Source organism: Harpegnathos saltator, unplaced genomic scaffold (assembly GCF_003227715.2).
Source record: "Harpegnathos saltator strain DR-91 unplaced genomic scaffold, Hsal_v8.6 scaffold72, whole genome shotgun sequence".
NCBI classification, from domain to species: domain Eukaryota; kingdom Metazoa; phylum Arthropoda; class Insecta; order Hymenoptera; family Formicidae; genus Harpegnathos; species Harpegnathos saltator.
The window spans coordinates 229,323-254,185 of record NW_020230560.1 but is presented as its reverse complement, the minus strand read 5'-3'; the positions used below and the strand labels follow the sequence as shown (position 1 = coordinate 254,185).

General features: G+C 46.5%; 1 protein-coding gene across 1 annotated transcript in view; it reads left to right on the top strand.

Annotated features, from left to right (window-relative positions):
• The first annotated feature begins 21,655 nt into the window (after positions 1–21,655).
• The window catches only part of LOC112590121 (uncharacterized), a 203,561-nt gene continuing 200,353 nt past the window's right edge, over positions 21,656–24,863 (top strand). The window contains exons 1-2 of the mRNA XM_025305851.1: positions 21,656–21,670; positions 21,837–24,855. Of these exons, the coding sequence (XP_025161636.1) occupies positions 21,656–21,670; positions 21,837–22,835 (1,014 nt within the window). The 3' untranslated portion in view covers positions 22,836–24,855. The remainder of the gene's footprint in view (positions 21,671–21,836; positions 24,856–24,863) is intronic.

Here is a 24,863-nt window from a genome sequence, read left to right as displayed (position 1 = left end):
TCCCGCACCTGGTGCGAGCCATGTGCGGGAGCGAGAGGGCGTGGGACGCGGCGGCCTCCTTCTGCGGGGAGGTAATCTCCCAGAAGGAGGCCGCCGAATGGAGGCGCCGGCCTGGCAAACGCCGTCGCAGAGGACGGCGGGGCCGGCGCTCCCCTGGGGGGGGGTATTAACAGCGGGCCCGAGGTGGCATCGGACGAGGAGAAGCCGTTGGCCTACACGGGCCGGCGGCTCCCTCGGCCACCTCGGGCCAGGCTCCGCCACTCGGAGGGGAGCGGGAGGGAGGCCTCCCGCTCTCCCGAATGATTGGATAGGGAGGAGAAGGGGAGGTGGGGAACCCGATTGGTGTCGGGCCCACCTCCCCAAAAATCTCCCCTCTCCATTTAGGGGGGATAAGGAGGAAGGGTGGATGTCCCCTTCCTCCAAGGTGACACCAGAAGGCCAACCGGCGGGGTTACCCGCCAGGGACTGCACCTCTCCCACTAATTTCCCGAAAGGGGAAGGGGGTGTGGTACAAGGAGGCGAGGGGCTCTTGGATTAGAGCCCTGGGGCCGGGGGGTTGGGGAGGGAATGCGGGAGCAGTTTCCCTAACTCCCCTCCTCACGGTCCGGCAGGTAAACATCCCGCAGGGGTTTTAGTCGGTAAGAGTCCGACATAACCCCCGCCCCTCCCCAAGGGGGCGGGGGTATCCATGATGGATTTCCCCTGCGTGAACAAAAAAAGAAAAAAGCGTCGTCGCCGCCATGTACGATATAGAGGTACGGAACCCCCGTATCGCCCTCACGACCACCGTCCTGGCGCCTTAGGCTTTTGCCTTGGACGGTGCCCATATAGGCGCCCATATAGGCGCCCCATAGAGGGCGATCGAGAGAACCATTTCCATGTACAGGCGGCGAACGTGCCACCCCGAGTCCCCCTGGGTTCGCATCAGTCCGGCCAACGCATCAGACCGGCATTTCGTACCCGGGGGGCCAGGTTCCTAAAGTGGGCCCTGAAATCCCAACGTCAGGCCCAGATATTTGATCTTGGGCCCGACGCAGACGCGGACTCCGCCCACGGAGACCCGGGTTTCCGGCGGCTCCCTACAGCTGCCGTCGTGAAAGAAAACGGCTTCCGTTTTCTGGGGCGCTACCTTTAAACCCAGGCCTTCGACGGTTCCCACCATCGAGGCCAGCACTACTTCCGCTTGGAGGCGGGCTTCCCCCTAGTTCTCCCCCCAGCCACTACTAACGTATCATCCGCATAGCAGATGGCAGCCGGGGGGAAGAGGCATGCGCAATACCCTATCGAACGCGATGTCCCATAGCAGTGGGCCCAGTGCAAACCCTGCGGGACACCGCGTTCCATGTTCCGCCGGCCTTGGACCCCGCCTCTCTTGGAGCAGGCGAGGTCCCTGTCCTCAAAGTAGACCGCCAATATGCGCCGGAGATAGGCGGACACCCGATGGTGTTCGAGAGCCCGCCCAATCTCCGGCCAGGGCAAGGTGTTGAAGGCGTTTGTTATGTCTAATGACACTGCCAACAACACCCCGCCCCCCACCTCACGACGGCTCGGGTCAGGTCCCGGAGGTGTATTGCATCAAGCATCGACCGTCCGGGCCTGAACCCATACTGCCTGTCGTGGAGGTCCGACCCCTTTGAGGACAAATGCTGGATGAGGCGGTCCGCAATGACGCGCTCAAGCATCTTTCCCGCCTCGTCCAGCAGGCAAATCGGCCTATAGGCGGGCGACCCGCCGGGTATCTTGCTGGCCTTGGACCAATTTGGCCCTCCTCCACTCTTGGGGGAAAACTCCCTCCCTAAGGCACCCGTTTATTACCTCTCTTGTGGCTGCGGCCATGTTCCCTTCGCCGAGGGTGAGAGTCCAGGCGCGACTAGGAATGCCGTCAGGGCCCGGGGCGTTGCCCCTGACCCCCAGTTTTTTCCTGGCCTTGGTGAGCTCCTCCGGACTGACCTCCAGTTCCTCGCCCCATTCCCCTCCCTCTGGAGAGGGGATCTAGGGCCCCCCTCCACCCTCGGAAAGAGGGTGTCGAGGAGCCTCTCGAGGTCCTGGAAGTCCATCGACTCCGTCGGTGGGGGCGCACACGGACGGATCTTCTTACCGACCGTCCGCTTGTACAGGCGCCCCCACGGGTCGTCGTCCAGGGAGCTCACCAATTGTTCCCAGGTTCCCTTTTTCGCCTCGGCTATGACGACCTTGAGGGCTTTTCTCATCTGGAGATAGCCCTCCTTTTCCCTCGCGGCATCCCCGTCGTTCTCTCGGGCCCGGGAGTACTCCCGTCTGGCGCGAATGCAGGCCTGACGGAGCTCGGCTGTAGCCTCACTCCACCAATACGCGGCCCGGCGACGACGGGGGTGGGACCGGGGCATCGTGACGTCGAACACTGCCGTCACGATGCCCACCATTTTCCTAGCCCCCTTCAGGGGGCTAGCGTCCCACCTGGCCCCTCTTCTAAGTGCCAGGTAACCACGAGGGTGATCGCCTGGAACATGTCCGCATTCAGCCGACTGAGAGCCCATCTTCGGGGGAGGGAACCTCGTTCTCCCCCTGGGCGGCAATTCAGTACCTGCGGAGGAGCAGCGGGACCGAGGGCCCAGACTATGTATCTATGATCAGATAACGTCTCGCCCTCGGTCACCACCGCCCACTTCCGGAAAATCCGGACGGCCGAGAGGGAGGCCCAGGTCAAATCAATGACCGACTCCCCCTTCAGCCGCACACAAGTGCTGGCCGACCCCCTGTTCATTAACAGGAGGCCGAGTCCTGCTGCCCAGCCGATCACGGCGTCGCCCCTCCGGGAATCCCCCTGCCGGGGAATCCCACTCCGTGGAGTGGGGTTGAAGTCCCCGGCAACCACGACTGGTCGGGGGTGGCATTGCCACACCACATCCCCGATCCCGTCAAGGATCCCCATAACATGGGGCAGTTTGCCGAGACCAACTTCGTTTTTGCGGTGGGAGAGATATGTCCCCACCACAGTAACGGGCCCCCAGTCGACCGTCACGTACGAGACCCCCTCTTTCCTGAGTTGGCAGGGAGGGGACCCCGATGTGGGGTTGGCCACCGTGGCCACCAAGCCGTCCTGGCTCCCGAACCAGTTGGGATTATTCACCGGGATCCAGTACGGCTCGGTGACCAACCCTAGCCCGGCATCCAGTTCCCCCAGTCCCTGAATAAACAAGTCCTGGGCACGGGTGCCGTCGCCAAGGTTGTAGGACCCGGAGGAGGGGCGTGAAAGCTAAGCTTCCAGCCCATCCTCCGGGCTACCTACCTTTGCCCTCTCGGATGGAGCCGGCGCGACACCTGTGTCGCAGGAGGTTCCATCCGGGGGAGTCTCAGCCATGGTGACTTCAACTACGGGTGCCTCCGCGGAGGCGCTGATGAGCTAGAACTCTTCCAATTCTGCTCAAATCGATTCAAGTCATAAGGAAAACCGATAGAACTCTATGGGGGGCTACAAGAACTGTCAAGAAAGTGACCGATTTTCAAAAAAATGTTTTCTTAGAAAATTCGGCATCTGTGATACTTTGATGAGCTCGAACTCTTTCATTTCTGCTCGAATCTATATAAGTCATAAGGAAAACCGATAGAACTATTCGGGGGGCTACTCTCAAGAAATTGACAGATTTTCGAGAAAAATGTTCTCCTAGTTGGACTCAGAAAAGTTGGCATCGACAATACTTTGATGACCCAGAACTCTTTCATTTCTGCTCGAATCGATTCAAGTCATAAGAAGAACTGATAATCTCTTTGGAGTGCTACCAGAACTCTAAAGAAATTGACCGATTAAAAGAAAAATTCTTCTCTTAGAAAATTTGGCATCGACGATACTTTGATGAGTTAGAACTCTTTTATTTCTGCTCCAATCGATTCAAGTCATAAGGAAAACCGATAGAACTCTTCGGGGGTTTACCAGAACTCTAAAGAAATTGACCGCTTTTCGAAAAAAAATTTTCTTCTAATTGGTCTTATTGTATGTAAGTCCAGTTAGGAGAAAAATTTTTTCCGATTATCGGTCAATTTCAGAAAAGAGTTTTCGCACATCAAAGCATCCTCAAAACCGAATTTTCCAAGTTCAATTAGGAGAAAATTTTTTCTTAACTTGGTCAATTTCTTCAGAGTTCTGGTAGCCCCCTGAGGAATTCTATCGGTTTTCCTTATGACTTGAATCGATTCGAGCAGAAATGAAAGAGTTCTAGCTCATCAAAATATCGCAGATGCCGAATTTCTTAAGAGAAAAATTTTTTTCGAAAATCCGTCAATTTCTTTAGAGTTCTGGTAGCCCCCGAAAGAGTTATATCGGTTTTCCTTATGACTTGAATCGATTCGTGCAGGAATGAAAGGGTTTTAATATGTCAAAGCATCGTCGAAGCCGAGTTTTCCGTCCGATTAAAAATTTCTTTAAAAAATTGATCAATTTCTTGAGAGTTCTAGTAGCCCCCCAAAGAGTTCTATCGGTTTTCCTTATGACTTGAATCGATTCAAGCAAAAATGATAGAGTTCTAGCTCATCAAGGTATCGCAGATTTTCTAAGAGAAAAACTTTTTCGAAAATCGGTTAATTTCTTTAGATTTCTAGTAGCCCCCCAAAGAGTTCTATCGGTTTTCCTTATGACTTGAATCGATTCGAGCAGAAATAAAAGAGTTCTAACTCATCAAAGTATCGTCGATGCCAAATTTTCTAAGAGAAAAATGTTTTTTTAAATCGGTCAATTTCTTTAGAATTCTGGTAGCCCTCCAAAGAGTTTATCGGTTCTTCTTATGACTTGAATCGATTCGAGCAGAAATGAAAGAGTTCTGGGTCATCAAAGTATTGTCGATGCCAAATTTTCTGAGTCCAATTAGGAAAAAAATTTTTTTCGAAAATCGGTCAATTTCTTAGAGTTCTGGTAGCCCCTCGAAGAATTCTATCGGTTTCACTTATGACTTGAACCGATTCGTGCCGAAATGAAAGAGTTCCAGTACATCAAAGCATCGTCGATACCAAATTTTCTAAGTCCAATTAGGAAAAAATTTTTTTTCAAAAATCGGTCAATTTTTTTAGAGTTCTGGTAGCCCCCCGAAGAGTTTCTATCGATTTTCCTTAAGCATCAAAGCGCTAAAGTTTAAGGTAAAAAAGTTATAAGCTTTTATTGGGTGTACAAATGAATAATCCAATTTTTTCAGCTACATTCAAGGTTTATTTTAAAAGAAAGTAAATTAAATTGTTCAATCAAAGTATTCTCCGTTGCTTTCTATAACGTTAAGCCATCTTTCAGGCAACTGATGAATTCCATCTCGGAAAAATGTTACGTCTTTGGATAAAGTCGTCAAGCCATTTCCGGATCTCATCCACTGATTGGAAGTGCATATCGGACAAAGCGTGTTGCATCGACCAGAACAAGTGATAATCGGATGGAGCAATGTCTGGTGAATACGCCAGGTACTGCAAGACGTCCCAGCCAAGACTCATTATGGTGTCTTTTGTATTGGAAGCAATGTGTAGCCTGGCGTTGTCATGCAACAATTTCACTGGATTTCACACGTTCTCCTTTGCCAGTATACGGGCGTTTTCGTTCCAATTCTTAACTCAAGCAGATTATTTGACGTTGGTAGCAGTCCGCAGTAACTGTTTCACCTGGTTCCAACAACTCATAATAAAGCACGCCCTTGATATCTCACCAAAGAGAAGAACCTTCTTTCCGAAGCGATTGGGTTTTACGACTGATTTTGATGATTCGCCGGGATTTACCCATGACTTTCTGCGTTTCGGATTGTCATAGTGTATCCATTTTTCATCGCCCGTAACGATTTTCCACAAGAAAGACTTTCGACGCTGCTTATTGAGAAGAGAAAGACACGCTGCCACTCGTTGATTTTTGTTGGTTTCAGTGAGTTCATGCGGAACCCATTTTCCTTCTTTCTGGATCTTTCCCAACTCATGTAGGCATTTGGAAATCGTTTGCTGCGTTACTCCCAACTGTTCTGCAAGCTCTTTTTGTGTTTGTGCCGAATTCTCAGCGAGCAGTTGTTCCAAATCGTCATTATCGCACTTCGGAGAGCCTTCAGGGCGTTGTTTGTCGATTAGACTGAAATTACCGTTTTTAAACCGCTTAAACCAAAATGTGCACACATCGTACGATACAACACCTTCGCCGAGAAAGGAACAAATCGATTTGCACGCTCTTGCAGCATTTTTTCCTTGTTAGAATTCGTAAAAAATGCAATGTCGGATATGCACCTTATCTGTTGCCATTTTCGACTGTACTGAATTGAATACTTTTGAAGATTATGGGTCTTTGAAGGTTTGAAGGTGTTGGGCCTTTCGCCAAACTATATGTTCTTTTTAATAGCTATATGTTAACATTGCATAATCACAAAAGAGCGGGAAAATCTATTCAATTTAAAATTGATTTCATAACTGCTTAAAATAATTTGGATTATTCATTTGTACACCTAATAAGTTTACGCAATAGTGAAGTTGGCCCCCGCATAACTTTATTTCGTGTTTTGACCATTTTAATCAACGGAACTCTTTTTTTATTGATAGAGAACTTTAGAACTTTGGAGGGCAATCATAACTCTGCTCATTTTTTTCAAATTTTGAAAAGGTGGAGCTAACTTCGCAGAGGTCCTTTCGCCGACGACCGGAACGCGACAGGAAAGCGAAGGATCATCCGACGGCGGCCGCACCTAACCGAAGAGATCTGTCGGGCGGTGGAGGAGAGCGGCACGAGACGCAAGAGAAAAATCGCAACATTCCTGGTCGGTTAGACCACTAAACCATGTGGCATTCTTTCGCAAGCGTGTACAAGCGTGGAAAGAACAATGGGTAAAAAGTGCCGGCTTTGACTCGCACAGTGGGACAAATGGGTCTTTTTGTGGACAAAAATCGCTATACGGCGTAATTCTTAACTGATTTCGATGCTTTTTTTTTTTTTAATTTACTCGCGATGAATTGCTCTACAATCGTATCGAGCCCGTTTTTTAAATTAGGCCCTCAATTCAAAATGGCGGACACGCAAATTTGTCAAATGTATAAAACCTGTAAAATATCGAATATTTTTGGATCGGACAAAGTTTATACGGGCTTTTAAGGCCTCCGAGATACATAAACTGTTATATTATATTTACTGACTTTTGGAAATTTCAAAATCATCAAATTAACGAAAGTGAGCGTGTTATTGTAACAATATATTCTTGAAACCAAGTAGAGTAAAAAAGTCTAGTACCATTTTTTCTTCCGACAAATAACGAGATATCGTAAGTTAAATATTGAAAAAGTTATCAAGTTTTCCTGAAATATCTAAAAAAATATTAAGCAAATAAAAAAATGTTTCAGACAAAAATTGTTCAAATTAATTGATAGAAAAGGATGACATAATAAAAAATTCGGGTTTTCATTTAAGAAAAATAATGATCAGTAGATATTTTAAAAGTGGCGCCATCTGTAAACAAACTGATATAGCTCTCCCTTTATTTTATGACCCCCTTGAAACCATACAACTTTGTTCTAAAATATTTTTCCATATCTTCCATATTTTTCGAGATATTTGACTGTTAAAAGTAAAATAGGACACTCTGTATATACATACATTGATTTAAATCACTTTTCTCTACTTAAGAAAATCTTAAGTTTTCGAATAAATGCAAATATTTATATCAAAACTATTCTTGATATTATATTAACGACAGTTCTAGCTATAGCTACTTGCCGTTAGATGGACGGAACTTTCTGATTTACCTAATATATTATAATTTTTGTGACGACCTACGTTTAAATGTCTTAAACGCCATTTAGCTTAAATGCTAAATGGTTACTGGGACATTTACCTTATGTTACCGCGTCGAGCGACGTTTGCCTCTCGTTCGTATTAAATCGGACGGATTTCGCGGTTCTCCGACGGCGACAACGTTTTCTCTCGGTTCCTCCCGCGCACGTCGCACGGCACCATCGACATGTGGATTATCTTTATTTATTCTATCGTGCACAGAGAAAGGCCGTAGCAGTCAGAGGGCAGGATGGGTGACGGGCAGGTCGCCCCCGGCGCCGTGGGCTGTTTAATTTTAGGGCATTACGCGCACAGGCGGCAGCCCGACCGATGCTAAAGGATTTCCCGGCTCGGTATTTGCCGAGATATTATCGCCGAGAAGGGGGCAGGGTGATAGAGAGAGAGAGAGAGAGAGAGAGAGAGAGAGAGAGAGAGAGAGAGAGAGAGAGAGAGAGAGAGAAGAGGGAGGGAGAGAAAGAGAGAGAGAGGCAACCTGCGAGGTAACGAGGAAGGCGGGACTCTTCCTCGGAGCAGCCGGGCGAGCTCTATGATGCGTCCGACACCGTTTCGCGAATTAGCCTCGTGCTCTCCTCGTCATCATCGCCGCCTCCATCGTCGGCTTCCTCCGCCAAGCTGGCGAAGTCGCTCCTCGACTGGACAAATAACGTATCGCCCTCAGGATGCATCCTGCGGGACGTCGAACCGCAAGATTGCGCTCGGAAAACAAACGGAAGACAAACAGAATCATCGAGCGACCGACGAGAGAGTTTGAAGTAGTATCAGGCGAGATATCTCGCTTCAATCCTCAGAAAATCAATCTTTCCCCCCAAAAAACGATTTTTCTCATCAAACCCTTTTTGCTCGATTTTTATACAAATCGATGCTGCCAACGTCGGTTCCACTTAAATTCTTCATGAAGCGAAATAATATCGATAAATGAGTATATCAACGAATCGAAACTCGATTCTCTGGAATAGAAAAAACCGGTTTGTGCAAAAACCGAGCAGGAGAGGATCGATTTGAAAAAATCGATTCTTGGAGAAAAAAGATCGATTTTCAGAAGTTCGAACTGCCCATCATTAGTTCGAGATGTCGGGAGTCCCCCGCGGAGCGCCGCACTTACCGCGAATCGCTTATTCATTATTCGTGTGGAAGTTGACAAAGACGTTTGCTCGGACGGCAATCGCAACCATAAAACCGCTTATTCATGTAGCTTTTATTAAGGTAAACAATAGAAAGCAACTCTAATGGGATGTCAACGAGTGCCGAGAAAAAGAGAGAGAGACGGCGCTGTTAATTGTATTTAAAGTAGAGAAAGTCACATGGCGTCGTATTTTTTTCACGGCAGTCGCAGCGTGTAGCGCGCGACTGCCCAAGGCTAATGTATTACAAATCGCGGCGCAGTAAAATCTTTAATTATGACGTCTGAAATATGCAAGCGGCGTGTTTTCGCGTCCGTCAGCGTGCACGGACGCGATCAGATTTCACGTTGTAAGCGCGAACTTCCATCGGCGTATCAAGACGACCATCTCGGATTTTAATTTGCGTCTTGCGTGGGCAACGAGCAGTAGGCTGTTAACGGGGTGTTGCCGGGGGAGCGGGGAGGGGGAGGCGGCACCGGGATCTCGCGCGGACACACTTGCCGTATGTTGTATCCCCAACGTGCGCATTAGTATGCACCACGCGCGCTCCTAATTCTCGGTTCGATCGGCGGTAATTAATAAAGTTGCCTCTCAGCTCATAGCAGCGCGTCTCTATCCGCCCATGAGAGCGCGCTGGATGCTCGAAGTCGTAGACGTTTTACGCCGGCGAGAGCGACCGTCCCGAGTAAAGCAGCGCTCTCTCCCTGGAGTGCAATCACTTCGTTTACGTAACTCGACAAAAGAGAAAAAGAAAGGAATGGCGAAGGAATCTTATCGGCCGACAAATTCCTCGCGCACCGAACACGCGTCGATATCGCCGCCCTGCCGAGCATCACGTCGCGAACGCAGCCGAGCGTGCAACGAGCGACGTGTGACAGCGCGAGTGCGAGAAATGTCCACAGTAATGGTCGTAAACAATAACGTTGAGTACGTACGTACACACGCTACTACGTCCGATTATTTCACAGGCTTGTTTACGCAGATTTGTTTACGCGGATTTTCACTCGTTTCGGCCGCTCGCAGGCGCGATCTCAAATCGCTTATCGGTCTGCCGTCGCGATATCGGATTTTATCCGATTTTATCCGATCGAGGAGATCGAATGAGGGGCACTATGAGTGTCCTGAAATTTTTATCAAGCATCAGGCATAGAGACTGATATTTGTGCCGAGAATATTCAACAGATAGGCGTGTATACGTGGCGGCGTTAGGGCCGACAAACGACAAACATCTCGACTTTTGGGGACGATACGGCGCACGCATGTTATCGGCCACTCATCGCGATACACTACGCTTCGTATGTGGTGCACGAGCGATGCTTGCAGTTATCACGACGTGTCTCGTGAATATTCATGGACCCGACACCTCCACGCGCGCGCGACCATGGCGGTCGAGGAATAAAAATTCCTACGCACAGCTGCGCGTTTTCATCAGCGCGAAAACGCACGCTCGGAATGCGACCGGCCGCGATGCATGTTAATGCGTCGGGAGATCCGCAAAAATGACGTTTCCCGAAATTTTCAACTACTAACGTCCGTTTTGTCTAGAGCTATTTACGTCGATGTGTTGCTCCTAGGAAGATACAAAATTTAATTTTATACTTTTTACTTAAAATAACCTACTCTTAATTAGTTCACTGATGGACCTAAAATCAATGTTTTTTGCCAAAACCAGATCGAATAATTTGCTATTTTACTGGAAACTTATCTATTGGATTGGCAACTAAGTGATTGCGGATTTTAAATAAGAATGAAAATTCAAAATTTTTAATTTGCTTTTTTAAATTTGTTTCAATGCATGTATGCGATACATTGAGCTTCTCTGCAATATCACGTGTTGTGCTATGACGATCTGAATCGATAATGGCCTTGATATGGATCTCATCGACTTCAACTGGACGGCCAGATCGTTGAGCATTTTTCAATGAAAAATCACCAGAACGAAATCTGGCAATTTTGACACTGCCTTTCTTTCAAGGCTTCTTCCCATATACGGCACATAACTTCTTGTGTGCTTGCGATGTGTTCTTGCCTTTTCGGAAATAATACAATAAAATATGTCTGAAGTGCACGTCTTGTTCTTCCATTTTTAAATTGGGATAAAAACAAAACTAAAGAACTAATCGATATAATTTTTGTACTAAATAAAAGGTAGAAGTCTAAACAATAAGAAAAAAATATAGGTTAGGTACTTTGAACACGTTAACGAAACAAAAGAAAGTATAAAATCCATCTGTCGACAAAATCCGCAATCACTTAGTTGCCAACCCAATATAAAGTAAGGTCTTTTGGGACGCTGATAACATTCAAAATGGTAAATCCAATATGGCGGCTTCAAATAGTTTACTTGTAATTCCATTATGGAGAAAATCATATTCTATGTGTTCATGTTTTCCGAACCGCCGGTGACGAATTCAAAGTCAAAATTATAACATTCAATATAGCGGATGCAATATGGCTTCAATTGGTTAACTTTGATATTTCACTATGGATACATATCAAATTTAATAGTTCTTTTTCTGGTCATAAATCCGAGATTTTCATCAAAGCCATAGCAGAGAAGTTTCAGCAAAGAAGTAGTTTTCTTCAACATATTTCACCCGCTAATAATGGAAATAAAAGTATCCATAATTGAATACAGTTAATTACTAAAAGCTATTTTATTATTATTATTGGCTATTTATTATATTGGATCCGCCATTTTAGATTTGGCAATTTCGATTGCATTTATAATCAGCAACTTAAAAAACATAAATATATCAAATATGATCTTTTCCATAATGGACTAACAAAATTAGTCACTTGGAGCTGCCATATTAAATCTATTTTGAATTTTGAAATTGCGATCCCGAGTTTATTCGACTAACGGCCCGGAAAATCCTTTGTAAAGAATATTTTATGAAAATGAGGAGATATCAATCTTAATCAATATTCTTCAAAAACTGATAAAATTGGGTATTTAAGCGCCACCATATTGGATCCGCCATTATGAATTTTTCAAATTTGATTCCGGATTCATAGTCAGCGATATAAAAATATAGGTATATCAAGTTTGATGCAAATTGGTTGAAAATTAGCAGAATTATTCGTAGTGCTCATATATGAATCATTACCGGTTTTGGTATGTCTTTTCCCCGTCTATACATAAATCATTATCAGTAAACTGGTTTAAGTATATTGGATTATAATTAATAATAATAATAATAATAATGAAGATATAATTTCACCCGGATTACATCGAGGACAAAATTATCTAAACCTAGATAAGAAACTATTTATTCTGTAAGTACTAATTATATGATATATGGTACAGGGTGTATAAAAGTCCCGGGACCTCTAAATATCTCAGAGGGGTTACGTTTTACAAACAAATGTTAAATATAAATGTTGTAGAATTTCAAAAGATCTATCTATTAGCCTTATCAGTTTGACCTTGAGTGATGTTGCCAAAGTCAGGTCAAGGTTAACTTAATTTTTTTTAATAGAAACCCCCATTTTTATTACATCATCTTTTTCTACCAATTATTTTTAACAACTTTTGTCTGAAACATTTTTTTATCTGCCTAATATTTGTTGAGATATTTAAGAAAAACTTGGTAACTTTTTCAATATTGAACTCATGATATCTTACTATTTTTGTCGGAAGAAAAAATAGTACTAGACTTTCTTACTCTATTTTGTCTCAGAATATATTGTTACAATATATTGTTACAATAGCACTCTGACTTTTATTAATTTGATGATTTTGAAATTTCCAAATATCGATATACAGGGTGTTAGAGATGTGCGAATCAAGAATTTTTATGTCGAATCGAATCGAATCGAATCTCATTTTTTTAATTCGAATTCGAATCGAATCAAATCTTTGAAATTTCATTCGAATTCGAATCGAATCGAATCATTAAAAAATTTAACATGACTTAAAATTAAACATGCACATAATGATGAAAGGTTTTAATATGAAAGGGGATATTGATATTGTAATATCATCTTAAAGTAAAATATATATTTAAATATTTAAAGTAATTTATAATTAAGTTATTAATTATAAGTTAAGTTAATTACAAGTTAAGGGTTCAAACATAGGCCCAGATGTCCCGTTTTGTATTTGATGCATGCAAATATAATGCACGCTAATATATTTGATTCGTAATTGAATCTTCGATTCGAAATTTTCGAATTATTCGAATTCGAATCATAGGGATTCAGATTCGAATCGAATCGAATTACATTAGATTCGATTCGATTCGAATTCGAATAGTTCGCACATCTCTACAGGGTGTCCCAAAAGTAACGGACCACCCTCATAACTCTTCAATATTGAAATTTCAAGGAAAATGATCTCAACAAAAGTTGTAGGGATTTAAGTGAGCTAGCTTATGATGACCTTGACTTTGACCTTGACCTTTATTTTCAAGGTCATTTAAAGATCAACTTGCGTTTTTTAAATGGGAACCCTTATTTTTTATTTACACTGTTTTTTTTACTAGTTAATTTGAACAACTTTTGTCTAAAATATTTTTTTATTTGTCTAATATTTTTTGAGATATTTGAGGAAATCTTGATAACTTTTTCAATATTTAATTTACGATATCTCGTTAACTATTTGTCGGAAGAAAAAGTGGCATTAGACTTTCTTGCTTTATTTAGTCTCAAGAATATATTGTTATAATAGCGGCCTGACTTTTTAACTTATCGACTTTTGGAAATTTCAAAATCATCAAATTAACAAAAATCAGGGCGCTATTGTAACGATATATTCTTGAAACTAAATAAAGCAAGAAAGTCTAATGCCACTTTTTCTTCCGACAAATAGTTAACGAGATATCGTAAATTAAATATTGAGAAAGTTATCAAGATTTCCTCAAATATCTCAAAAAATATTAGACAAATAAAAAAATATTTTAGACAAAGGTTGTTCAAATTAACTAGTAAAAAAAAACAGTGTAAATAAAAAATAAGGGTTCCCATTTAAAAAACGCAAGTTGATCTTTAAATGACCTTGAAAATAAAGGTCAAGGTCAAAGTCAAAGTCATCATAAGGTAGCTCACTTAAATCCCTACAACTTTTATTGAGATCATTTTCCTTGAAATTTCAATATTGAAGAGTTATGAGGGTGGTCCGTTACTTTTGGGACACCCTGTATATATCTTTACATTGAAAACATTCTTCCCGAAAGATTAAAAGATGACTTTAAATCTAAGAGAATGAGTTATCAGTATCCAGCGAGAGAGTAAATATTTTTGATTTCTTAGATATATTATCTTTCAGTGTATACTTCCTGTTTCTAAAACATCAGTGTCAGTTGTTGAAGATAAAAGATGTTAGGCCGCGAAACAGTCGTAAATTTTTAAGACGAGTGCTATTCTATGCAACATTATCGAATCACGACTTTAGAGCATCACATTCAACATTTGGAGATACAAATATCCGATGCGATTTCAAGGCTTGAACAGTGCGATATCGCCAATTGTCCAGCAAAGTCGAGTTAGACATTTACTCTCGAGCTGCGCGTCGATCCTTCGTTGTCGACGTCGACGTTCGCAGCCAGCGAACTCCTCGCTGGCTGGCTGAGCGCGGCCGAGCGAGTTGGTCTGTTGCGCCGGGCATCACGAAACAACATCCGGCGGCCTAACGCGCTTCGCGAACTTGCAACATCCCGTCGAGAGGCCCGCCGTTTTCCGCCGAGATGAATACACGCAGCCTCTCTCTCTCTCTCCCACTCTCGTGCGAAACCCTGCGTCTATCGCACTCTATTCGGCCGGCAGCATATACTTATCGCGCGAGTCGCGGACTCACAGGTGTTAAGTGCATGCCTATCTACGCGGCTAAGTATACAGGCGGCACGCAAAGCCCCTGCCAAATTAACACGCGAAAGTCACGAATCGCGGCTAGCCTCGCTTTCGACCCGTGAACGGCTCTTTCGCACGGCACAGCGATAGATCCTCCGGGGCTGCGGCTAAAATCGAAAGCCGCGGCGTAACAGCTCGTGTAATACCTCATATCCCCGGGCGTACGCAGCCTGAGGAGGAGGGTACTGATTTTCCGAGAGCATCATTTACCCCCATCGTGTTTTATCCCTCTCCTCATACCAACGGAAGAATGCGCCGCATTTCTTCCTTTAATAATTTACGTATTGCGTAAGTCGCGACGCGCATTCATGTCGTCGTGCGTTACGTCGAGGGGCTTTCTGAGGCTCCGTTTGGGGCAAAAGCGCAGGAGCGAGAGAAATTGGCGGGGCCCGTAAATTCGAGGGTGGACGTGTCAGTTCTCGGAACAGGAGCGTCGGTAATTGAAGCGGACGCAATCGGGAGGACTGAGGTGCCGAAACGGGTCTTAAACGAGTTCCAAAGATGAGATAAGGACCCCGTAATACCCGAGAGAGATCGATTGCACGGCGCGTACCCGAGACCCAAGGGCGAGGCCCCTCGGGCTATGTCATATTTTACGACTCATTTCGTTTTGTCGTTTCTCGCGCCATCGACATTGAACCTGAACACGAGTACTCGAGCACGTTGACGAGCTATGCGAGATCGCCCGACACCCATCAAGGGATCGGCCAATGTTATCCTGTGTTTGTATTCCTCTACATTAACAAGTTCACTAGTAATGACTCGTACATGCGTTTGCATCAAATTTGGTATATCCCTGTTTTTTGGATCGCAGACTATAAATCCGAAATAAAATTTGAGAAATTCATAATGGCGGATTTAATACGGCTCTTAAGTATTCATTTTTATTAGTTTTTAAAAAATATTTATAAGATTGATATCCTCATTTATTTTTGTATAATATCTTCTTTATGGAGGAATTTTCGAGTTGCTGGTGACGAACCCGCGATCGAAATTTCAAAATGGTAATTTCACAATGGTAGATATATGTAGTAGATCTAATATAGCAGCTGCAGTGACTAATTTTGTTACCAGTGTTGGGTAGTATCTAGATATAGTATTTAGATACATTTTGTGCACCCGATCCTGTATCCGAGATACACCCGATTTGGAATATCTGCACCCAGATGCAAAACATAGTATCTGAACGGCTTTTCAGCCACTTGTTCGGATATATTTTCAGATACATTTTCGCGTATTTTTGGTCGATAATGGAAAAAAATTATCGTGATAATAAAAAGTTTAGCATGCACTCTTAATTTGCTGCAGGGAGAAAACTATTGTTATTTAAGATACATTTTGCAAATTTTGTTGCAACTTAAAATTAATTTGCAGACATTTCACGAATTACTTGGTTGCGAACCTTTGACAAATGCTTTAATAGATGGCATTAACAAAAGATTTAGGAATACTGTATTGAATTTTGACATATGCAGTAAACTTTATGTTATTTCATCTATAACTGTTCCTAAACTTAAATTGAAATGGCTAAACTTGATCCCAGAAGCAGAGATTTTTTCAAAACCGACCCTGAACCACGAATATTGTAAAAACTTGCTTATTACAAAAGTAAAAAAATATGCGTATTTAAAAAATGAAACTAGAATATCTTCTGATAGCTCTTTAGCATCTTCTATGGAAGATAAACAATTCTTTAAATTTTAAAAAACCAAGATAACGTGAAAACAATTGGCAGTACCATCGGCATGGAAGTTCTTCCTTATTTGTCAAGCAAAAAGATATCGCATCGATAGCACGTTATCCTCATATGAAACATTTGTTTTTAAAGTTCAATACAAATATATCATCAGCATCGGTTGATCGTTATTTTAGCATTGGAGGTCAAATTTTAATATCGCAACAAAATAGATTAAGTGATGATATCAGGTGTAGTAAAAAGAAATCCATTATTTTTCCAATAGATGGCTTTAGTTATCTGTATCTCGCGTTGTATAAGTCCGATCGGGTTCCACTAGATGGCGTTAGAAAGATGAGATTTCGTACTAAAAAAACTTTTCTGACAGTTTTGTGATTAGTTGACTCAGTTTTGTTTGAGCGCGCATCAAAGATGGACACTAGCAAAGAGAAAATACGCTATATTTTAGTTTTTCTTCGATAAAAGCGAAAACGCAAGCCAGGCGGCTGAAAATGTGAATAGTGTTTATGGTCCTGATACTGTAACAGCCAATCACGCGCAATTTTGGTTTCGTCGATTCCGTTCCGGTAATTTCGATGTCAAAGATGCACCACGCACTGGAAGGCCAATAATTGTCGAAAATATCGATAAAATTATGGACATTGTCGAGTCCGACCGTCATGTAAGCACTGTTTCGATTGCCCAAGAGCTATCGATTGCCAAAGATTGCACAGCAAACCGTTTGGAATCATTTGAATAAGGCTGGATACAAAAAGAAGCTCGATATATGGGTGCCACACGAGTTAACGAAAAAAAACCTCATGGACCGAATTTCCATCTGCGAATCGCTGCTGAATCGCAACAAAATCGATCCATTTCTGAAGCGGTTGGTCACTGGTGATGAAAAGTGGATCACTTACGACAACGTTAAGCGAAAACGGTCGTGGTCGAATCGCGGTGAGCCGGCGGAAACGGTGGCCAAGCCAGGATTGACGGCCAGGAAGGTTTTGCTGTGTTTGGTGGGATTGGCAGGGAATTATCTACTATGAGCTGCTCCCCTACGGCAAAACTCTTAACTCGGAACTGTACTGTCAACAATTGGACCGTCTGAAGGAAGCAATCGCCCAGAAGCGGCCAGCTTTGGCCAATAGGAGAGAAATTGTGTTCCATCAGGACAATGCCAGGTCACACACATCGATAGTGATTCGTCAGAAGCTCCGGGAGCTTGGTTGGGAGGTTCTTATGCATCCGCCTTATAGTCCGGACCTGGCACCAAGTGATTACCATCTGTTCCTGTCCATGGCGAACAATTTTGCTGGTGAAAAATTCGCTTCAAGAGAGGCTTGTGAAAATCGACTGTCTCAATTTTTTGCCAATAGGGACGAGGGCTTCTATGAGAGAGGCATAATGAAATTACCTTCAAAATGGCAACAAGTTAACGAACAAAACGGCGCATATTTGATCTAAATCGGATCATTCTAACTATGGTAATTAAAGCCTTCAATTTCATGCAAAAATAATGGATTTCTTTTTACTACACCTGATATGTTTGAGGCATTTTTGATGTGTAAGACTATCGACCAATTTATGTACTTTTAATGTAAACAAACAATATTAATAAGTAATAAAAGATTTGTTCAGTACATTTTATATACATTATCATTACTATGATAAAATATCATTTATAAGTATCTGATATATATTTGAGATACTTTTAAAATATCTGAGTACCTGTATCTAGGTGCTGGAAGTGTGCGAGCTATTCGAATCCGAATCCCTATGATTCGAATCCGAATAATTCGAAAATTTCGAATCACAAAGATTCGAATACGAATCAAATACATTAGCATTTGCGCGCATCAGCTGCAAAACGGGTCATCTGGGCCTGTATGTTTGAATCCTTAACTTGTAATTAACTTAACTTATAATTAATAATTTAATTATAAATTATTTTAAATATTTAAATATATATTTTATTTTAAAATGATGTTACAATATTAATATTCCCTTTCATATTAAAATCATTATTTGCATGTTCATTATTTGCATCATTATTTACATGTTTAGTAGTCATGTTAAATTTTTTAATGATTCGATTCGAATTCAAATCTAAAAAATGAGGTTCGATTCGATTCGACATAAAAGTTCTTGATTCGCACAGCTCTACTAGATATATTGTTCACATGTATCTGTATTTGTATCGAAATGCATTTGAAATGTATCTTACTCATTATTCTTTGTTACATCATTGTGGAGAAGGTCATATTCGATATGTTCATTTTTATTGCGCTGCTAATGAAAAATTCAGTTGAAATTGCCAAATCTAAGATTGCAGATCCAATATCGTAGCTTCTAATAATTAACAGTATTCCATGATTGGTGAGTGAAATATGTTGAAAGAAATTACTTCTTTGTTGAATGATTTTGGTGAAAATCTCGAGTTTATGTCCAAAAAACATCACGTTTGATATATATTCATGATGGAATATCAAAGTTGGCCACTTGAAGCCGCCAAATTTGATCCGTCGTTTTGAATTTTGAAATTTCGATCCTGAATTCGTTATTGGCGACCCAAAACAAAATCCTTATAAATAAGTTTTCACGTAAAAATATCAATTTATTTTGTCTCACCAGTTTTGGCACCAATTTTGGCAAAACGTTAATTTCGAGTCCACCAGCGAACTGGTTAAAGATCGCAATAATTTCACAGGAGGAATGCATGAACGCCAATCTCACCGGAAGACGCGCGCGAAGACACCTCCGTTTTCAAGGGGATTTTAACGCCGGAATTACTGAGCGTTCAAAAACGGTCGGTTTAGAATTTCTTACAAAGATTGTTTATTTTCCTACAAAACGATTTATATTCTTAATGAACGTTGAAGAGAAACCTAAAGAAGAGAAAACAAGAGAAACAAGGCAGCTCAAAACCGAAGTAAATAAATATTTCTGGCCTTGCGTAACACACTTTTCCAAAAGCCTGCCACTTCGATCGCTCCGGTAGAAATAGATCGCGTCAACCGTCAATAATTTTAATTCTTGACACAGCGCGAACGCCGGCGATAATTTTATGGACGCGTCGTTCGAGATTATGGCGGTTCTACGCAATGGGGAAACCGACTGACGAAAAGAAAACAAACAACTTTCCCGATTATCTCAATATTCTCGAATTTGCGATATCGGCAAGTCCGAAGCCCCGTCTACCGTCGATTTCATCAGACTGTCGTTAAGGTTGTTCTCATTCTCTCTCTCTCTCTCTCTCTCTCTCTCTCTCTCTCTCTCTCTCTCTCTCTCTCTCTCTCTCTCTCTCGTTGCCGATATCAAACAGCACTTACGACTACCGTCGTAAAGATAAATACATGACGAAACTGATACTCTCATTTAGCGTAACAGTTTAACTACCAAACTACATTCCCCGACCGATCGAGCGCAGCATCGAAGTAACAAATAGCTCCCCCGACGGTCGCAACGCGCGAATATCTGCTTTCGTGCGCGCGGGTTGGGTTTAACGAAAATTAAATCCCGCGTAATTTCGCCGCAATTAAGGCGCAGGCCGGTAATTTGCGTGCCTCAACGGCGCAATCTCTCGCGGTATTTTTAGAGCGGACAAGCGAGCGAGCTAGCATGCGGGAGAAAGCGCACAAGAGAATGAGACAGAAAGAGAGAGAGAGAGAGAGAGAGAGAGAGAGAGAGAGAGAGGGAGGGAGAGAGAGAGAGAGAGAGAGAGAGAGAGAGAGAGAGAGAGAGAGAGAGAGAGAGAGAGAGAGAGAGCCGCGCCACGTACGGTGCGTACTACGTCGAGACACCTATGCGATCGGTCTCGGGATCGAGATAAGCAGCTCTCGCGAAGAAATAAGTAGTTTAAGACGGTGGTTCGCGTGGCCGGAGATTGGCCTGATGTCGTTCACTACCACGGAGTGGGGGAGTGTTTTATGTGCGGAGCCCCGGTGCTATGCATCTGCAGGTGCATCCATCCCGGCCGCTCGATCGGAACACGTCGAGAGCCCCGTGCTTCCCGTGCCAGGGAAACACGAGACTCCGTGCGGGAAAGGGGGAGGGGGGAGAGGGAGGGAGGGAGGGAGAAGGAGAGAGAGAGAGAGAGAGAGAGAGAGAGAGAGAGAGAGAGAGAGAGAGTGTCACGTCCGCCTTTATGATAGAACGTTATCGGATAACTGGCGCGCTCGATCGGCATCGGAGGCGCGCGACGCCCGCATTCTCACAGACGAATCCAATGGTGGCTTGACGCGGTTTGGCGTGTGCCGGGTAAAAAACGAGAAGAGGGAAAAAGGTCGTCTCGCCTTGGGCCGCCTGCGACGTTCAGGAATAATCAGCGGTCGGTGAAGCGGTCGCGCGAGGAGTCGGCGCGATTTCTCGCCCGTGATTTGCAACGACCAGGCGGTTCCGGTGTGTTTTAGGTGAAATGGCAACGATCATGCGCGCACACGCGCACCACCGAGCGCCAGTGGAAAGCGGCCGTTAACGCGCGCGCGTGCGCGTTCTACATCAGTCGTATATCATTTGCATAAATGTCTGTCCTTCCGAACGCGAACATAATCTCATGCAAATTTATCGTTCCAATTCCATCGCCGAGTGACACTTCGCGTAACCGCGGGAACAACTGCGATAAAACGGTCAGATTATTGGGCCGATTATTATAAAGTGCTCGCCGGCGTAAGACGCGGATAACACGGCGAATAAATATTCAACGCCGCAGATACAAGGTCTCGACCCCCCGACCACGAGATGCGCCCAGAGCGTCGCGACTCGTCCGGAAGCGGAGAACTCGCGAACGTTACGCAACTGAGAAGCCGACGGCTGCGACGGTACCGCAAGATCCGCACACTCGTACGCCAATTTGTAGCGCGATTTGCCCGAGCGGATCTTGAGCGCGACACAAGCGGCGCGTTGTGTTTCTACGGCAGCAGGAGCTTCCTCGAAAGGATAGACGTGACGGCGGAAACCGGCCGAAAAATTCGCCTGTTATTCGCGTGCTGGCCGAAACACGCCGATCTCGTCGGGGATCTGTTGGCATCTCGCTGATGGTGGGGGAACGACGCACCGTGCGCGGGAAGAGTGGGAGCGCGCGACGTGCCGGTCTTCTTTGGGGTTCCGTCTGGAGAGGAGGAGGCGGCAGCGGCGGCGACGGCGGCGGTTGCTGTGATGGTGATGGAGGTGGTGGAGGCGATGGTGATGATGGTGGTGGTGGCGATGGTGATGGTGGTGGTGGTGGTGGTGGTGGAGGTGATGGCGGTGGTGGTGGTGAGTCGCTCGAGCGACGAGCGCCGGTGCTTGTCGCGTCGTACGGCGGCGGAACCGGTGAGAGCGAGAGAGAACGAGCGAGCGCAGAACCAGACAGACAGACGGACGAGCGCAGCGCGCAGCGAGCCGCACTCGCAGGGCGATCGCGCGCGCACAGAGAAGTTAGCCGTCAGCGGCGCACTCCTCGTCCGTTCTCGCTCGCCGCCAGTCAGCGGAGCGGTCAAGAGCGACGGTCCGGTGGTGGCTGTCCCACGCGCGGTGCCTTCCGTCTGGTCATGCGTCATCCTGTAGTCGACCTGGTCACAGCAGGAGCACCCATCGAGTCGTTGTCGCCGTCACCGTCGTCATCATCGTCGTCGTCTTCGTCGCGCTGTCGAACCGCGAACGCGACGCACCAGCGAGTCCTGGAACGAAGGTCGCCGGCACCGCAGCCGGCTCGGACGACTCCCGACGCCGGTCGTCGGCGAGCGAACGCGCGCGAGCGGCAGACTGGCGCGGTGGAGTTGATGAAGCAGCGGATCTCCTCATACGTCGCGCTTTGCGCCCGGTTCATTCGCACCTCGCACGCGCCACGGCGAACCCCGCGTCCCTCGCAGAGGACTGTGTGTTATCGTCGTCGCACCGTCGCGCCGCGCCGAGCCGGCCGTCCCGTAGCGACTCTCGTGCCGCCGACGTTCGCCGGCGTCTGCAAGCACGCGACTCTCGCACCCTGAGAGAAAGAGACGTCGCCGTAGCGGGAGGACCGAGCGGTGCGCGCGGCCTGCCGCAACTCAAGCCTATCGCCGCACGACCCCGCCAGAAGCGAGTCAGTGCTACTCCCGATTTCCGCGCGAGAGCCGCTCTCGTCGGGGACGTTACCCGCGCGTATCGGTTTTCTGTCCCTCTCTCTTTCTTTTTTTTTCTTTCTCTCTTTCTCTCTCTCTTTCTTTTTTCTCTCTTTTTCTTTTCTCTCCCCCTCTCTCCCTCTCTCTCTCTCTCTCTCTCTCTCTCTCTCTCTCTCTCTCTCTCTCGCTCGCTCGCTGTCTCTCTAGCTCTCGCCGCTCCGCCGTCGATCCGTCGCGGCTCGTCTCCGTCAGTCCGCGCCAATGACTCGTCACCTCGACGAGACGCAGTGCCGCGAAGAACCGCGCCACGACGATCTTCCAGCGACGGCCGGAGCTCGTGAAAGTGCGGCGACCGAGTGCCGGTGGTGGCAAGGATAATCGAGAAGGGATGATCCCGGAAGCCTAGTGGGGAGACTAGTCCCTGTCTCTCTTTCTCAAAAGTGAAGTCCCCGTGGATGTGACTCGTTGCGTGGTGAAGCACGCTCTCGCGACTGGCCGCGTAAGTGACACGCGTCGGACACTCCGCGGTGCCCTTGCGCGCGATTCACCGGCTGGCTCCCCTTCCGTGTGTGCCACGCTCGCTCGAACTCGCGCGGTACCGTCACCGGGACTACCCCGACGGCGCAGCGAAGGAACACGCGGTCACTCCACGCTGGCATGGTTACGTAAACGCGCGGCAAAGGTCGTTGCGCTGCACCGCTGGATCGACCAGAAGTCCATTTTCTCGCGGGAGGAAGTGACGGCGCCAACGGTTGCCGCTTCTTTGTCCCGGTAGAAACCGGAGAAGAAGGAAAGAAACGTCGAGGGAAAACCGCGCGAGTGCACCGGACCGCCCGCGAACGGAGTGCCTCGCCGACGAGTCCTTGGCCGACGTCTCGGCGAGAGGACGCTCCGTGTGGCCGGCGGAGGTATCGCTGAAGGATCCTCACGACTGCCGCAATTCGACGTCGATAATGACAACGTTGGTGAGCAGCACTTAGCGCAATCTCGCGTTATCCGTCATCTCCGGGCGCCGTGTGCCAACGACACCGCGTCGGACGTCGCAGCGATCGCCATTATCGCCAGATAGAAGAAGATATCGCAGATATCCGAGAAAGAGATAACGCGATCGCTACGACTCGTGATTCTCGGCTAGCAGAGTCGTGGGAGGACGACGTCGACAACAACAATAATAACAGCAACAACAACAACAACACAATCGGCTCATCTCGCCGTCGCAGCAGCCTGTGCAAAGGGACGCAAGGACCGGACGGCAGCTCCGGGACGCGATCGGAAGGAAGTAACATACAACAACGTCCAGCCTGTCGATCGACTCGCCGGGACCGTCGTATATCTCGGCGGTAATGCGCGCAAATTACGCGTCTCGCGCCTCTCTCTCAGCACGAGGGCAGCGCGACCAGAGGGACGAGGCGCAGCAGCGAGGAGCGCGTTTATACACTCGAGGATAATTCGCCCGTGTTGCGCTTCTTTTACCTGCCCGCCTGCCCGGCTACGATCGCGCCGTCCTCTTGTTACCCGCTTGAGGAACGAGCGCTTCGTGACTTGGACGCGGAATCTCCACTCGCGCTCAGCAGCCGCAGGCCGCGGCGTGTCAAGTGCGGCCAGGCAGGAGAAATCGGGAGAGAAGTCGCAGGATTCACCGCGGCAGTCACGTGTTGTTGTCGCAACATTCGGCACTGTCTCACGTGCCGTCGCGCGAGGAGGCGCCCCTCTCGCGTCCTCGGAGGTGCGTCACGGCGACCGGCGTGCACCCCGCGGATGGTCATTTGCGATTTCCTCGGCAAGTCGCGGCGAACGCCAGCGAGAATTGCACGCGAGAAGGCCGACGCGGAGCTGGCAAGCGGAGAAGCGCGCGCGAGAGAGAGAGAGAGAGAGAGAGCCCTATGACTGAGAGTGGCCCGCGACATTGAGCGAGAGACATTCGGCGAAAGTTGCCGGCGAGTTCAAGGCGAACGGACACCAACCCGTCGGCCAAGCCGTCTGATGAATTTCTCGCGACACGAGCGCGCATTCCTCGCCTCGGGGACATGAAACGTCCTGTACCGTTAGCGCGCGCCGCGGCGCTTTAGAACGAGAGGATCCATTTGCCGCGAGATCTCTCGCGGACGAACTGCGTCGACAATCGCCGGCCGATTCACTCCCGTGCGACGACTCGCTCATTCCCGCGAACGAATACTCCTGCGGACGCTTGCACGCGCCCGCGCGCGCGCACGCGCGCGCCAGCGCGCTCGCGACTCTCGTTGGACGTCGAAGGAGGTCAAAGTTCGCGCCCCGTGGAGCGCGTGGATTCGAGGATTCGAACGGACCAGGCGACTTGCGGATCTACAGCCACGATTGTGCCCGTGTGATTGCTTCATCCTGGTGAGTAT